Raw genomic sequence first — 16,555 nt, 5'->3', positions numbered from 1 at the left:
GAATCTTAGGTATCGATCTGTTCTAGGATAAAATTCATTGAATGGCTAAATAATTTCACAAGCTTGACAAACTCATGGCAAATTTTGATCAGCTTCTGCCGTTTGCGGCTTGAATCTTTACTTCCGCTATTACGGTTGCCATGGAAACCACCGCACGTCGGAAGACTGTTTACAGTTCCTTGAAGGATTGTTGTCAAGTTTGATAGTTTAAGTTATAGAGAGATCATTGTCGAAAAGTAACAATTAAAAATGTTCAAGTTCCTTCTTTTCATTATATTCTTTGAACAAGTTTATATGGGATACTGTAAATACGCAGAGATCGACGAGAATGGCTACATTCTTTACTGTCCTTGCATGGGTGAGAAATTTTTTAATTTTCAAATTACAATATTTGAGTCAGATAGTTTTCATTTAACTTTACTACCTTTCTATCTCTTTCGCTACTTCTCAGATCCACATTTTGAATATTTTTGGGAAAATTGGAAAGTGAATAGACTTTTTTCAACCCCTAATTTTAAGGTTAAGTTCATTTGATTGCAAGGCGATAGAATCTCAATTGACGTTATGATAAGCCGTTAAATAATTTTATATAATTTTTCATAAAGCCTTCGGCTACTTGATGACAAAAAGTACTAATCCTGTTTTTTCGTGCTCCTCATATAGGATCAGTAAATACTAGGAAATAAATCCTCATAGGTTTACGAGACCAACTTGATTAAATAAAAATCACATACATTGGAAATTTTAGTTTTCTCACTATCAGACACATAACTTGATTAAGCAACGAATTCTTTATACTCTCATCTCCAAATAATTATAAATTAGAACAAATCATGATTACTGGATTTCGATTGTTTACATTAAGAAAACGAATTTTCTGACTCCAACCCTACATAAACTGACTATTTCGTCAATGCTTATTACTTCATTAACATGGTTTTGTCACATGCAATATTTCCAGGTAGATTTGGTAACCAAGCAGATAACTTTTTGGGTGCATTGGGTTTTTCCATTGCCTTAAATCGCACATTAGTTGTGCCACCATGGGTTGAATATCGCACAGGGGAGACGAAATCGGTGAATATTATATATGCAGGTTTAAAAACATGGCAGTATAAAAAAATCTCGATTTAATTTGTAATTTATTTACCTTCCTTGTTTTTTAGGTACAAGTACCATTTGACACCTATTTTAATGTATCTCAACTGGAAAGTTGCCACAGGGTGATTGTAATGGAAGAATTCATGAAGAAAATTGCACCTACTGTATGGCCAGAGTCAAAAAGGATTTGTATGTATTCCAGATATTATTGTCGCAGTTTAATTTTTGCAGTAAAAGTTTACTTGAAACAATCACATTCAATCTCTGGAGTATCTGGAATCATATTGTCATAGAATTTCTTATTGATATATACTTTGATACTCTGGTTCTTGTTCAAGCTTTTTGTTACTCTGTACGAGGAAGTACAGGGTCATGCAACGCGAAGGACGGCAACCCCTTTGGACCATTTTGGGACACATTTGACGTAGAGTTTGTTGGGTCAGAGTTTTATGGGCCACTGCATTATGACGTTCATCACAGTGACATGGTATATCAGTGGTCACGTAAATATCCGTCAAGTTATTGGCCGGTTTTAGCATTCACTGGAGCTCCTGCTAGCTTTCCTGTTCAAATGGAGAACAAAAAGCTGCAAAAGTGCGTCGGCTGGAATGATAAAATTGCAGATCAAGCCAAGTCATTTGTGAAGAACCACCTGCCAAGAGGAGCTTACGTTGGAATTCACTTACGGAATGGAGTTGATTGGGTAAATTCAATTCCGTTTCTTTTTTCGTGTTTTTTTTTTATACCAAAGAACAAAGTTGATTCTCTACTTATGTGTATGTGAAATAACAAATGAATTGTTCTTTTACTGACAGGTGAGGGCCTGCGAATTCATTTCCAGTTCACCGAACTTGTTTGCTGCACCACAGTGTTTAGGGTATAGAAATGAACGAGGCAAAGCTACGTCTGCTATGTGTCTACCACCCTTTGAATTAATAATCAGACAATTAAAACGCATTATTCGTGCAAACAACGATGTTAAATCCATCTTTGTGGCATCAGATAGCAACCATTTGATACCGGAGCTCAGCAAAGCCCTAAAACGAATGGAAGTGAGTTTTAGTTTCTTTCTTCTATACTGTAATAAAAATAAGTAGTAATTTGATATTGATTGTTTTTATAACAAAAATTTTTGATTGCCCAATCACATTTGTATCTTTATAACTGCTAACTAATATTTTTCTGTTACAGATTACTGTACATAAACAAGAAGAACCTGCGTCTCCTCATTTGGACCTAGCAATTTTAGGTAGATCTAATTACTTCATCGGTAACTGTATTTCATCATTTTCTGCGTTTGTGGCCAGGGAGAGGGAAGTGCGTGGGTATCCTACTATTTTTTGGGGTTTCCCACCAGAAAGAACTGTTTCGTACGTTTCGCACGAGGAATTGTAAATATTAGTGATAAGTTATTTTTATTATAGTCCTACATAATAAATCCAACACAGACTGTCGGATCTCTGTCGGATCCGACACAGATCTGCTACAGTGTGTAGCGGATTGTAGCGGATCTGTTTCGGATCCGACAGAGATCCGACAGTCTGTGGCAGATTTTTTATGTAGGGAGTATATACTTGAAAGTAATACTTGGAACAAGATAAGGCACATTGTACTTTCAAACTATTTAACCGATCAAATTTCAGTTAAACCTCTTTTACGACAACGCTGATTTAGTATTATTTCGATTTATTTAAACTTAAACAATATAAAAATTTATAAAATACGTTTCTTTGTAAAAAAAAAAAAAAAAATGATGATTATGTCATATATGACAGTTTTAATTGCCAATATTAGCGCTTCAACATTCAGTGGCTAGCTCTATCATATCGCAGAAAGATTGTTGTAGTGCTTCTGCAAATTTTTTAGTGCACGTTTCTTTACACGCATTGAAAGAAGAGCAAGCCACTCGTATATCTTGAGGTCGCGGGTTGTAGCAGCATCCGTATCCGTCTGGTGTTACCGGTCCGTAACACATGAATGAAGCGGTCTTATACGGAACCTGGTAACGCCATTAATTGTATAAAAATTTTAACTCTCTGCTGCATGAATATTCCGTTAATCGAGAAGTGGTGAACCGAGAATGATTAGAAATGTACACTCACCTGGCTAGATGTTAGAGTGAAATGTGTGCTCCTCTTGTATCCAACGTCTGTAAAAATTTGTGGAAGGGTTGAGCCTTCTTTCGTTGCTATTGTTTTTAATCCAAATAAGTGCCGATCTACACCTTGACCCGTAGCAGCCTATGGAAGCCAAGTAAATGAATGTGTTAGTGTTTATATGAACTACAGATCAACACCCAACTGCTGCTTAGTGAAAACTGACCTCCCCAGCTAATTTTTTGTGCGCATTTATAGCTTTCATCATTGCTTCTTTCTTTTGCAATTTTGAAGTATTACCGCTAATCACTGCTTGTGCAAATTGAACAGATTCTACAGAAGTGGATCTGATGCATTCGGTTCTTGAGTTACGGAATCTACGCAGTCCAGCAGATTCATAGTGGGCTGGAGGTTTTCCATGAATTCTATAATACGCGAGTTGCATCGCCATTTGTATAAAACTGTCGGGACTCATTTTATTCTTCTTGATCATCTCGGTTCCAAAATTTTCGAAAGTAAAACACTCCATGTCAATGTCTTTTGAAATCCTGTTGATCGAAGACAGAATCTTCAGTTTTTCAGGAGCCACCGTTTACTTGAATAATTATTGTACAAGATATTTCAAATTCAGCTATGTAAAATAATTTTTTGCTATGAACTTATACAATGTAAAAAAAATTAGTTTGGATTCATATTTTTCGTGGGTCTAAAAAGCTAGAAATGATCGTTAAAAAAAGAAAAGAAATTTGGTTGAATTTGATTTTTTTTATGATTAATAATACTGACGTAATGTAAGGTAAGCGTTCAGTCGTCGTCGTCGTAGTCGTCGACGGCCCATATCAGACCTCAACTTTTGAACTATAAATTTATTCTCAAATCCAAAACTAATATTTCATGTTGGGATTAATAATATTACACGTACTCTTCAACTGTAGATGTGGCTGCAGATATTGATTTTTCTATTCCTTCAGGAAGATAAAATTTCAAAAGCTGGGCCTTAGGAAATTCCTTGGGTTGGTCACATGTATCGTCCTTTTTGTTCGCTCTAAAACGAGAGAACAGTTAGTTATAGAAGTTATTGAACGAAAAGACGACAAATAAAAGTAGAAACAAAAAACAAATTTTTGCATAAGCAGCAAACGATGAATACACAAATAAAAATTCTTACATATATTTTAATACGTGGTCGTGTAGAACTGCAATTGGAACACCCTCGCACGGACTATGTTCGTAAGTCATGCCGACGAATCCATCATATGATACTATGAACTGTTAAATAGGTCGAAAAAATAAATATCTGAATGCTAAAAATTACCTTACTCAACAAACCTGAACAGCTTTGTCATGCCAACGATTCCCAGCATTAGTCTCGCAGGTGACCCCCGTCAGGCTCTGCACTGCTCTAAAAGACTCATAATTCTTTTCTCTCGAGATATCTTTTCCCATTGCTTTGTCCAAGCAAAGTACAAACATTGCGTTTTCTATATCTTCTAATATTTTTCGGTTACTCCCACAAGCTGTAATGAGAATAGACATTCATTCTCTTATTCGCTGCAAAACCGTGAGGACTTTAGCCAACTTTTAATTCGTATCGATTCTTGCATTTGCTTTCCTACTCTTGATAATGTAAACAAGAATTAACCCTCAAGTTTTTTGTAATCCTTCGCCCATGTATCTCTGTCGTTTCCTGTCAAGATTCCTATTGGTGTACCAGCAACAGCCGATCGCCCAGCTATATCCTTCAGCGATGCGGCAAGCTGACCTTCGGATAGAGGGGTTCGATTCTTGCCAGATTCGTCAAAAATATTTAGTTTAAAAATCTGTAATCAAAACACGAATTATTTTAGTGTATTGTATGACAAGAATGTAGAAGTAAAATTATCATTCAATTAATAGTAACTGTTGATGTAAACTAACATGATTGTTGTGTATCACAATAATATGATCTGAAGTATCCGTATGCAACTGACAGTCCAGAGGAATGTCAGGGCGTCGGTAAGTCCCAAGTATCATAGCATATGGTTGCATGTCCAGCGGATCCTTTCCTGCCATTTCTTGTTTCATTTTGCCACTGTAGAAAGGTAACATTATTTGATGGTAAGAATATGTATATATTTAAATCATCTGCAGTATAATATAATACAAATACCTTTTTATCATAGAATCATATTCACAAACAGCGGCAATCAATTTTCCTCCAAAGTTAAATACCTCGTCTGGGCAGGAAAATTTTTGCAAAGGACCAACAGTCCCTGGGCTAGAATGAACGATTAAAGGGATTCTGTATCCCAGGTATGCAGCATGCAGAAACCATTCGTTCATCTGCAAAGGAAACGTAAGTAAATAAGAAAAAAATATTTAATGCATCAAGATATTGCGGTCGTACAATAGAAATTGCTTTTTTATAACATGTAATATTTTGGGTAAGAAATTAAATAAATATTATTGATAAAACAATGTTGAATGTAACTATGACCCACAATATACCCTTTACCCAGTTCTCTGTGCTTTCGTAGCGCTCCAGTAACTTGCGATGTAACTCAGCACCAACACCTTTCTCAAATTCCTTGACAATTTTTTCACTTTCGCAGTACTCCTTGTCGCATAATAATGGCTCGAGAGATCTGAAAAGGACAAAAACCTTGAATAAAACTAAACATTTGTGGAAGAAATAGATTTGATTTCAAGTACTAACTTTAAATAACGATTGATAGTGTTTTTTAGTTCAGGAACAGGTTGCTTGGGTGGTATTTCCTTGTTTAATTTAATCGAGGTGATATTCGCGGCGTGTACTGATACTGGTATAAATTTTATCCTAGCACCGATCTGTAATTTGAAATAAATAATCATCAGAGTCTCTTACAATGTTATAAAAGGTTGGAAGGAAGGCAAAGGTAAGACAAAAAACATGAAGTGAAGATGTTGATTTTCGTTAAAACAGTGGTAATTGTTATCTTAATTCCATAGCAGTTGCGAAAAATACAACGAATAGCAGTACTTGCCAAAAATCTGTTTAGTGAGGGAAGTGTCATTAGAGATCTCTGCATGATTGGTTGATTTTTATTTACGTTATCACGGTTTTTTCCCCCAGACAAGAGGCTGTAATTACAAAATAATTATTCCAATGGTAAGTGAGAATATCCGACAGATAAGAGTGACAAAGAATTTTATGACAATGAATTGGCTATCAGGTGGCAGACGATACGTGTACCTGTATTCTACAAAATCGTAATACGAAAGCATGAAGCGCTTTTCCAGAGGTTTTTCTACTAATGATACTCTCTGTGGGAAACGCTAGTCCCTGCTAATTTTGGTCGGTTCAAAGATCATCGGAGATAGTGAACGTAACACAAGTACAGTTCGATGCAGCTGATGCAGCTATAATTGCTTAATGAACGGTATGTCATGTAATGCATTTGGTGAACGTATTTGTGTAGTTAAGAAAATAGGCAGCGTACATTGAGTCCATGATCACGCGATAATTATAGCAGAATAGTCGTGAAGTAAAATGTGCGGCTTTGTATATTACACGCGTGAAATTTGATTCATTTTTCAAGGTTTTGCACGGTTTGAAATGACTAATTACGTTTCATGTATCCAAATGTTCTAACCTCGATTTCCCGCCCTTAGTTCCGCCTCTCGTCGTAATTGCTACGGATCGCGCTACCGTTCGACACTGTTTGAATTTAAGAAAATTTTTACCATTGTTGACCAGGCATTAAATTTTTCGTAAGTAGCATTCCTTGACAATGATAACAATTCTGTTGAGACGAGTGGTGTTTTAATTTCTCTGAGTATTGCAACTTTACTTACTATTAATGAGCTGAAAAGACGTTGATTAGAATCTTGGAAAGAAAAAGGCGTTGACAAAAAGGTGACCGATAATGAACGAGATAACGCCTTAGTAATGGCAAACTGTGTAACCCATCAGTAAACCAATTTGTTTGTTGTTAGGCGTAGAAGAATTACAAATTCAGATTCAATGTTATTGTAATAATTTGCGAAAATAAGTCTTGGTGTCCTGAACAAGATAAACAGTTAGGTGTGTCACGGTTGGAAAATACTTGATCGATTACTAAATAAAATGGAAAACTTTCTTGGATACTACATTGATTGGACAATGTCTGAATGACTCGGAAAAAATTGAATAGATTTGTAAAATCCGGTTGAACAATAAAAGTTGGGTGAATTTTTTGGACAGAGCTTTGGGAATTAATGCTATTCAGTTGCCAAGTGCAGCCAACGTTGTGGTCAAACGTGCCTTCGCGTTAACAATATTTTGAACTAATGGAGCTTCATAAAATAACGATGGTCACATAGCAGTGAAGAAGTCGCTATTATTCATCAAAATGAAGTATGTCGATATCAGAAATAACATTTATCTCAGGTGTAGTCATTTAGTTATCGTGACTTTGATCTTTGTGGAACATAACGACGAAGGATGTAGACTTTACATTACGCATATGCGTATTTCAATAATTCGAAGTGTGGCCGTACATTCGTGTAGCTGTTAACATTAATTTGCTGAGTGCTTTTTTTCTTTTTGTAATTTTTTTTACAGTGCTTACAATCCATTGTTTTATAGTTGAGCAAAAACAAATGTATTTCACTCACAGGCTTTTGCACAATTGATATAACATTCAACGTATGAATTCCCCGTACACTAGTTTCTTACTTTGTAATTCAGGCTGCCATGTATTGTTATATGTGCACATATCTGAGCTGAGTTGTAATCATCTGTAACGCTCTGCACGCACTCCGAAGTTCAGCTATGATTTAATAAAGTTCGTTATTAGGTTTTCCAATCACGCTAATAAGCAAAAACGACTTTGATCTACGTATTTGTAACATGCAACTTGTACTGGTTCCGTCTCAGTTTTACACGTTTAGTTGTTATGTGACAGGCATTTGATAAGAGAAGACAATCAACTTGCAAACTCACTAAAAATCATTCATCTCGATAAAAGTTTTTAATTATGATGAACTCTCGGTCCAAATGCTGTGATCATTATTGAGATATCTGCTTGAACTTAATTACTAAACCTCTCTGAAATCGTATAATTTATTATTAATCAACCGCCGTGAATGATGAAAGCGCCTCCATCGCGTAATAAAAAGTTTTTCTGGGTCGTAAAAATAATCTTTCAATTTCTCAAAATCTTTGGGCTTGCCCCATTCTCAGTTCAGATGAAAACTCCGATTGAAAAACTTGGCTCTCCCACTTGCCCATGGGCATTCGTGTTTTCGAAAACAGGCATGATTTATAATCTTTTAATCACAATTTCGTTTCCGATTATGGCTGCATTCGATGTGCCTGATTTGGTTTCCGTGAATTATGAACACAAGTCTTGGATAAATCAGACCACTGATGTAGTGCAGGGCCTATTGACGAGTTGTTCAGCTTGGGTTGTCATCACTGTTTGGCTCTTCCAGCAAAGAAATGCCTCAAGGATAATGAACAGACTTTTAGAAGTTGACGTTCGGCTTTCCGGTCTGAGTAAGCTGCGGCCAAATAATAAAAAGATGCTCGTATGCTTAGCTGTACATCTGATGATCACTCCCTTCCTTTGGATTACTATTTGGGTCATAGAACACAGAAAAACTCCGTTATTACCCAACGATTTGGTGAATTTGTGTTTCTTTTACACACCGAGTTTTGTTATTCACTGGTTTATCCTGGAATATTCTGTGGCCATGGGAATGGTGGCCAACGAACTTGGAAGAGTCAACGAGTGTTTGTCAAATTTAAGAGAGTTTTCGAATTATCTGTCCTCTTCGCCACTGCTTTTCAATAATCATTTAGAGGCATCAAGTTTGTCAAATTACGCGCAGCTAGTTGCGCTTCGATCATTCCATGGCATTCGTACAATGCTTTTTGAGATATCCAAAGACGTTGCAGACTTCTTTTCGTTCCCCATGTTACTCTGCATTGCTCATTCTTTTGTTACGATGGTTCATCAAGTTTATTACCTCTCTATTCCTGCCATTATTCCAAATCAACCCTTTTCGCTGTCTGAGACCATTTTCTGTACAATTTGGCTTTTCATAATTGTTTCTCCGATCATATCACTTTTCGTCAACGTTACAGAAACTGTCAAAAAGGTAGCGACTGGTTTGTCTTTAATAATTGTCATTGAATAGTCGACGAAGTGATCTGAAAAAACTTTTATATACGATATGCTGCAGGCCAAGCTAACCGGACAGATAGTTCACACGCTTTTAGTCACAGCGATGAGATCAGAAATAAAATCACAGGTAACATACTGTTGATTCGTTAGTTGTTAACAATATTCGATCGTTGATAATAATCTTTAATACGAACTTCGCTTTTAGTTAGAACAGTTCTCACTTCAGCTACTGCATGAGGAATTCAATTTTACGGCTTATGGGTTTTTCACACTAGACTTCACTCTTTTACACACGGTAAATATATAAGTTTAAATATTTTCAAGTTTTATTTAGTACATAATAAAAGCTGCGATACGTAATATGTCGTACGAATAATATTTTCATTATAGATGATGGGAACTACGGCAAGCTACCTTTTTATTCTGATCCAATTCCGATAGCTGTCGTTCTACTCGCAAGAAGATCAACTGCCGATCGATCCCAATTATTTCGATATCGACAGGCACGTGCAGGCGATTCAATCAATTCTAAGTCTTATGGCTAGAAATGAGCACAATCTCAGAGATTGCCAAGAAGCTAATTATAAGAACTCGGTAACTTGGATAGTGAACAAACACGAATTCGAACAGAAAGCCTTTATGCTAATTAACATCCAGCATACACAGGTTCACACTGATTTCTCTTTTGCTTTAATCAATCTTATCTACACATGCGAACATTATGGATTTTATGATCGCACTAAAGATGAAATATTCATGTCAAGTTAATTTTTGGTACCTCAGCGTCTAACATACCGTATGTAAAGTTGCAAGAAAATGAATAAATATGTACCATTTTTACACCATTTTTCAGTGACGTCGATGTTTTCTTCTTAAAGTAGCTGAGACGAATGAGAAGATTAAAATTGTCGTTTTCTTTACAAGTATCATCGCAAGTGTAAATGCTTGAATCGTCCGTCGGCTCGCTTTATGAGTTTGATGTCCGTGTAGAATGAAGTCTCATTACTAAAACTACATCAACAGTTATGAAAGGTGGACGATAGACACAACAACCAACGAGAACTTTACGTTTCATCGATTATTTAAAGTACATTATACGCGGCTATCGCAAATTCTCATCGCGACTCTGTCATCCATTTGTTAAGTGATTCATTTTTCTCGGCACTCTTCCGAATCACTCATCGAATTGATGAGACCTTCTCGTAATTACTGAGTTTCTTGAATGTTCCCGGAAAGAATCAAAATGTTTGAAAATACTAATTTACCTTATCGCTGAACTTATAAATGGGTATTTACTGCATGTTGATTCAGGCTTCGGTTCGATTCGTGATGAATTACTGCAGCTGTTGCGTCGCAAACCATCGCTAGGTTAAAAGGATAATTTAGAACCACAAATCTGGTGTTTTACAACTTTCGCTACGTCCTTCAGTTTCCCATCCTTTATGCTATTCTCAACCTTCCAAGTACCTAGCTGCATTTTTTCCCACCGCGTCTGCATCCTGCAAAGTTACGGGCCTTGTTTTGGTTTTTCTCTATATATCTTTTCCCGCAGTCTTGTCTCTCTCAAGTTCTTCTTCAATTTCAAAATGCAATTGTCCACGCACCCTTCAGTAGAGCAGACGTGTGCACTCTACCTGGTGTAACAATCAAACGGTTGAAACTTTATACATCAAATCTACCCATCACCCTTTATACTTGTTAAACATATTCGTTATTCCTTTTAATCGTAATTAATATTATTCAAACCCAATCACCCGTAACCCTTTAATTAGCGTTATAGGAGTTGACGTGACATCCGTTATACTAACTCACCATAAGGTACGCCTGAACAGTAGTTCGATGTACATACAAGCCATCAGTTGATTGACTATTTATGATGCGAGGTACGTAATTAGTATGATAAGTAAAGGAATATTCGAAGCTTTCCAATCATATTGAGGCAAGTAAACAAAACGTTCAGAGCGCGAAAAAACTCCGATGAGTATTGACGATTTGTTTGCGATACGCGATAATTCATTGCTGCCGTATTTATATTCGTGTGATATTAATACGCTATCATAGCGCACTCGCCATAGTGGAATACAAAGTTTGTGAAAATGGCCGCAAAGTATTCGGTCAAGTTTTTTTGGATCATCAAAGTGATGGTTTACGTTTTCAAAATTCTCGGACTTGCAACATTCTCTGTTGAAAACTTCGACAACTCCATTTGCACCTGGGCTGTGGATTCATCTAATTTAGGATTGGCCTATAATATTCTACTCTCGATTGCACTTTCAATTCTGACCGCAGTTTCATTTTGGAAGTCGGTTTCTATGAATTACGACAACAAATCTTCACTGACTGCAATACACGACGCGGTACTGGGACTTTCGGTATCCTGTACAGCTTGGGTTGTCATTGTTTCCTGGGCTTTTAAGCAGAGTAAAGCTGTAGACATTGCTAACAAAATGTTATTGCTCAACTTTTACGTGACATCGAAGAAGGAACGATCAAAGAAAAGGACGTTCGTAACGGTTTGTCTATACGTGACGATCAACGCTTGTTTCTGGATTTATGAATACATCGAGGAAATTTTCCGACCCACACTTCCTACTCTCGTTTTTATTTATTTCACCGTACCATATTTCATTGTTTCTTCGTTTATGGTAGAATATTGTATGGTCGTCAGATTGATAATCAAGGAGTTTGAAAAAGTGAACGAGATTCTATCGGATTACGACGATTTTCGGACCAACTCGTATCTCCGCACACAGTTTCTCAATTACAATAATTTAGAAGCATTCTTTTCACCGAATAACAGTCAGCTGATTATGCTCCAATCGGTACACAAAATTCGTACGATGCTTTTTGAAATTTCCAGTGACATTTCGGACTTTTTTTCATTCCCGATTTTATTATGCATCGGCACTTCTTTTTACGCAATTCTGACCAACGTTTATTATCTCATTACTCCATTCGTTGCACCGAACGCGGTATTTTCGTTGCCCCTATTTCTTTCAACGGTATTATTGATTATCGTAATTGCGTACCCCATCGTGCTACTTGTTTACAACACTGAACAAGCCATGTATAAGGTGAGAAGGTTTCACTTCATTTTACCATCCAACAATCGACAAAGTCTTCTGACACGAATTGTGTTACATTCCAGGCGAAACTTTCCAGTCGAGTAGTGCACGAGTTATTGTCCAAAACGACGAAACCGGAAATCAAATCGGAGGTAACGTGCCGGTAAACCAAATCGAATTGAGTACGGCAAAAACGGAATCTAAACGCTAATTAAAACAAATTGAAACCAATTCAAAAGAATTCGTACATCCAAGTCTTTCTTTCCAATTCGCTTTAATTCGAGTTAATTCTATTTTTGGACGTACTCAATTACATTCAATTCGTTTTGGTTCACAAGGTTCTACTTATCTTTTTGACTATGCGAATTATACTTTTTCACTACTTATTGTCAGCTTCTGGGAGTTGCAAGCTTTAATTAATCGTGTGGTTGGGTTACAGCTCGAACAGTTCTCTCTTCACTTGCTGCATGAAGAATTGTACTTCACGGCTTGTGGATTTTTTAAATTGGATTTCGCACTTTTGCATACGGTGGGTATTCATATTAACGTTTCAGAGCAGATATAATCCGTAACCTTCAGTGTTACTTCTTTCATTGCAGATGCTGGCATCTATGGGAACCTATCTTGTGATTTTTATTCAATTTCAGTAGATGTTTTACTATTAATTGTAACATAAGGCGCTCAAGTACCGATAGATACTGCTAATATGTAAATATGGTCAAACACGAGAGAAAGATAAACGATTATTACTGATATTTAGTGGTTCAATTCCATGGACGTTAATTCTCAAGTTTTTTATTTTTATTTCTTATTTTATTTTTATACAGCGTCCGTAAACATTGATAGCTTATTTACTAGATGTGTATCGATGGCCGGACAAAAATTACAATTAGTACCACATTTTAGCCAGTTCACTAAACTACTTGAGAAACTGCAATGATTTTAAAAGAAACCAAACATTCTCCGATGCGTAATACTTTTTTTCGAGGAGCTATGCTTTGATTGATGCTTTGAAAAATCAAGTAGTTTATGAAATGCTAGTGTCAATGTAATGCGAAGCGCACAGTGTGTACGTAACGCGGTGCCAGTATTTTAAATATACGAAGCAGTCATTGGCTTTTAAAAGATGATAAAATAAAACAAGAATGCATAATACAATAACTAAGGCAGTTAATTCGAAATGTTAAATTTACATAGGGTGTAAAACAATTTTTTGGAAGCTGCAAGTTTTGAAACTTTCGTCATGACGTCTATCGATGCGGCATTCCACAGTGTATCGATCGAGAAGTGAAGTTGAAATTTTAGATTTGCTACAGAATTTTTTATACGAACGCATTGATCGAAGATTAGAGATCGATTGAAAAGAATTAATTATTTTACCACCTCTTAACATATGATTTAATTTGCTATTGCCGGATAGCCATTATTTCTCAAGTCTGGAGAGATACGGAAAAATATAGTACAAAATAATGGACGACGAATATTTATAGCCTTCATCGATAATAAAGTTTTCATTGCAGCAAGAGATATGTAGTTGCGAAGAATAATCAAAATTGAAAAAAGTGATAGCAGAGATGATTTTATTTTAATATCAATGTATGAAGAAAGAGGTTGAATTCAGGCGTGTCGAAAGAAAGAACATCTATCGAATTGCAAAGTGACGAATACGCTGCAATGTTAAATAGTCCTGGTTAATAAATATGTGTGATCATTTTCAAAATTCCGATATATCTTTGACTGCGATGCAAAGTTCATTTTGGAGAAGGCCTTAAAATGTGGTATACTCCGTCGTATAAATGATATTCGCGAAGATAAGAATGTGACGGTACGTGAAATTAAAGTGAAAGTTAATCTGCGAATTATTAATATCACTGAATAAAATCTGAACATAGGACACGTTCATACATTAATTTTGAACGCAGCTGTGCCGCCATCAATGCCGTGGGTACACGAAGAAGGGTGTTTTACGTTATCTGGGTTGCCTCGACGTTCGTCTATTATTCGTCGTATAATAGACGGCAGTATTTGTGGGAAAATTTTTCTATTCGAAGCATACACAACTCATCGGTATAATAAGAACGTTCGGTCCAATAAGGTACCTCAAAGGGCGCGTTACAAAAGTTTCGTGAGGATTGATTATTGCCGTAGATAAATTAATTAAATATTCGCGTGAAATCGACGTATCGCTGCGATTACTGATCTTTTCCTTATTTGCGCAACATTTACAGCGGTGATGATGCCAACTGCGAAAATGACCGCCAAGCGTCCGGAAAAATTTCTCCAGTTAACGAAAATCATCCTTCATGGTTTCAAGGTTTTCGGTCTCGCCCCATTTTCCGTTCAAGCTAAAAACTTGTTTGCAAACTTTGGCAAGCCTGTGTGCATCTGGGCCTTCAGTTTCTCCAAAATCGGACTGGTTTATAATCTCCTACTGGCAATTTTGATTCCAATTGCATATGTGCTGTTAGTTCCAAAGTTTGTGGCTATAGATTATGAACACAAAACTAAACAGAGTTCATTCTGTGACGTCGCGTGGAGCATCGTCGCGATTTCAACAGTTTGGGTTGTTATTGTTTCCTGGACTTTTAAGCAGAGCAATGCTGTAATTATTATGAACAGACTTATCGATGTTGACTTTAGACTTTCTCTAACGAAAGGACCAAATATCAGAGGTAGATTGACGCTGTCTGTTGTATACGAGACAATCAATATTTTTCTGTGCATTGTTTTCATTGTGAGAGAATATAGAGACAACCTAACGTATTTCGTATTTACAGTCCCATCATCTGTATTAATTTCACTCTTTATTACCGAATATTTCTTGATTGTCGGACTTCTAGAGGCGGAATTTTACCGAGTTAACAATATGCTATTGAAGTGCAAGGATTTTCACTACCTTTCATCCGCCATACCTTTTCTCAGCAGCGGATCAGAGATATCGGATTTGTCAAATCACAATCAGTTGTCAGCTCTTCGATCACTTCGCAGGATTCGTACGATGCTTTTTGAAATTACTAACGACGTTGCGAACTTCTTTTCGTTTCCAATCTTAATGTGCGTCTGTTATTGCTTCGTCACTCTCGTTTACTGCGCTTATTGGATAATTATTGGCCCTTTTGGCTCAAATGAAGAGTTTTCGCTGGATTTTGCTCTTCGGGAGCTTTTCATACTCATCATTTTATATCCCGTCACTCTTCTTGTGAACAACGTTACAAAAACTATAGAAGAGGTATTTGATTTTCTTTTAATATTACTAACAACAACGGTTGTAAATTAACTTTCGTTGCGCCAAAATCTATGCAATACTGCAGGCAAGGCGAACTGGTCTGGTAGTTCACAAGCTGGTGGCCACAACAACGCTACCGGAAATGAAAAAGGAGGTAAGGCGTATTATTTCTTTCCGCAATTACAAACGTATTACTGTTGTTTTTTTATTTCTTAATTATTACAGGAAATCATATGATAAAAAATTTAATCCGACATTTTCTTTTCAGCTCACCGAATTCTCTCTCCGGATACTACACGAAGAATTCAATTTCACAGCGTACGGTTTCTTTCAGTTGGACTTTACGCTCTTACATTCGGTGAGTGTAATATTTTAAAACAATTGAGGGGGTTAGTCCAAAAGGTTCAAGCCGCTTGCTACAAAACTGTACAAGTGTACTTGAAGCGTCTTTCCTCGTCCCCGGTCGAACTTGCGGTACTACGTTCTCAATGAGTATTGAGACTGAAATCACAAAGAATATTCACGCAAAAAGGGTGTAAGTGCAAGATATTGTGAGTATAGTTCAATCATTCGAATCAGTAGAATTTTGGCTGTAAAATAGTATACTATTCTTATAGACATTCCAATACATAAGAGCACTCCGAACTTTGCGGGGAATTTTGGAAGGTTTAATAATTTTGAACATCGATATTTCAAAATTAGCTAACATGCACATACACCCATATTGCACTAACCCTCTCATTATATTATTATTTGAATTCTGTGCTCTTATTTTTCATTGATCTTTCTTAATTGCAGATGTTAGCGACTTCAGTAACCTATCTTGTTATTCTAGTCCAGTTCTCTGAAGAACTACATCACTCTTCTAGCCGTGTAAGGGCCGCTTAGATTTCGATTATAAATCCGTTTAATCTACCGAAGCTTCACACCAACTAATTA

At 36.5% G+C, this 16,555-nt stretch overlaps 4 protein-coding genes across 8 annotated transcripts; 3 read left to right on the top strand and 1 right to left on the bottom strand.

Moving 5' to 3' along the window:
- The first annotated feature begins 63 nt into the window (after nt 1–63).
- On the top strand, nt 64–2,621 carry LOC124176560 (GDP-fucose protein O-fucosyltransferase 1). The gene is made up of 6 exons (XM_046558008.1): nt 64–358; nt 962–1,077; nt 1,167–1,290; nt 1,440–1,804; nt 1,917–2,153; nt 2,293–2,621. The coding sequence occupies exons 1-6, from the start codon at nt 250–252 to the stop codon at nt 2,494–2,496; spliced, it is 1,155 nt and encodes a 384-aa protein (XP_046413964.1). The 5' UTR covers nt 64–249; the 3' UTR covers nt 2,497–2,621.
- A 149-nt stretch (nt 2,622–2,770) lies between these two features.
- LOC124176554 (carnitine O-acetyltransferase-like) lies at nt 2,771–8,524 on the bottom strand. Of its 5 annotated transcripts, none has more exons than XM_046557989.1 (13): nt 8,424–8,524; nt 6,200–6,296; nt 5,893–6,023; nt 5,692–5,821; nt 5,347–5,519; nt 5,115–5,268; nt 4,840–5,017; nt 4,527–4,714; nt 4,366–4,466; nt 4,120–4,242; nt 3,424–3,745; nt 3,204–3,341; nt 2,771–3,100 (listed from the first exon to the last, which is right to left on the bottom strand). In XM_046557989.1, exons 1-13 carry the CDS (start codon nt 8,453–8,455, stop codon nt 2,900–2,902), a joined length of 1,968 nt encoding a protein of 655 aa, XP_046413945.1. In that variant the 5' UTR covers nt 8,456–8,524; the 3' UTR covers nt 2,771–2,899. The 5 variants fall into 5 exon arrangements, with proteins under 5 accessions (XP_046413945.1, XP_046413944.1, XP_046413946.1 ...); XM_046557988.1 differs by lacking the exon at nt 8,424–8,524 and adding an exon at nt 6,409–6,802; XM_046557990.1 differs by lacking the exon at nt 8,424–8,524 and adding an exon at nt 6,656–6,802.
- Nucleotides 8,243–10,095, top strand: LOC124176570 (putative gustatory receptor 28b). The gene is made up of 5 exons (XM_046558021.1): nt 8,243–8,304; nt 9,286–9,299; nt 9,384–9,452; nt 9,531–9,620; nt 9,716–10,095. Exons 1-5 carry the CDS (start codon nt 8,283–8,285, stop codon nt 9,764–9,766), a joined length of 246 nt encoding a protein of 81 aa, XP_046413977.1. The 5' UTR covers nt 8,243–8,282; the 3' UTR covers nt 9,767–10,095.
- A 1,326-nt stretch (nt 10,096–11,421) lies between these two features.
- On the top strand, nt 11,422–16,504 carry LOC124175627. The gene is made up of 10 exons (XM_046556025.1): nt 11,422–12,399; nt 12,474–12,542; nt 12,830–12,919; nt 12,990–13,036; nt 14,313–14,335; nt 14,619–15,062; nt 15,168–15,619; nt 15,702–15,770; nt 15,885–15,974; nt 16,415–16,504. Exons 1-10 carry the CDS (start codon nt 11,422–11,424, stop codon nt 16,502–16,504), a joined length of 2,352 nt encoding a protein of 783 aa, XP_046411981.1.
- Nucleotides 16,505–16,555: the final 51 nt, after the last annotated feature.

This window comes from Neodiprion fabricii, chromosome 2 (assembly GCF_021155785.1).
Source record: "Neodiprion fabricii isolate iyNeoFabr1 chromosome 2, iyNeoFabr1.1, whole genome shotgun sequence".
Lineage (NCBI taxonomy): Eukaryota > Metazoa > Arthropoda > Insecta > Hymenoptera > Diprionidae > Neodiprion > Neodiprion fabricii.
Note: the sequence above shows the minus strand (reverse complement) of the source record. Positions and strands in the feature narration are given on the sequence as shown.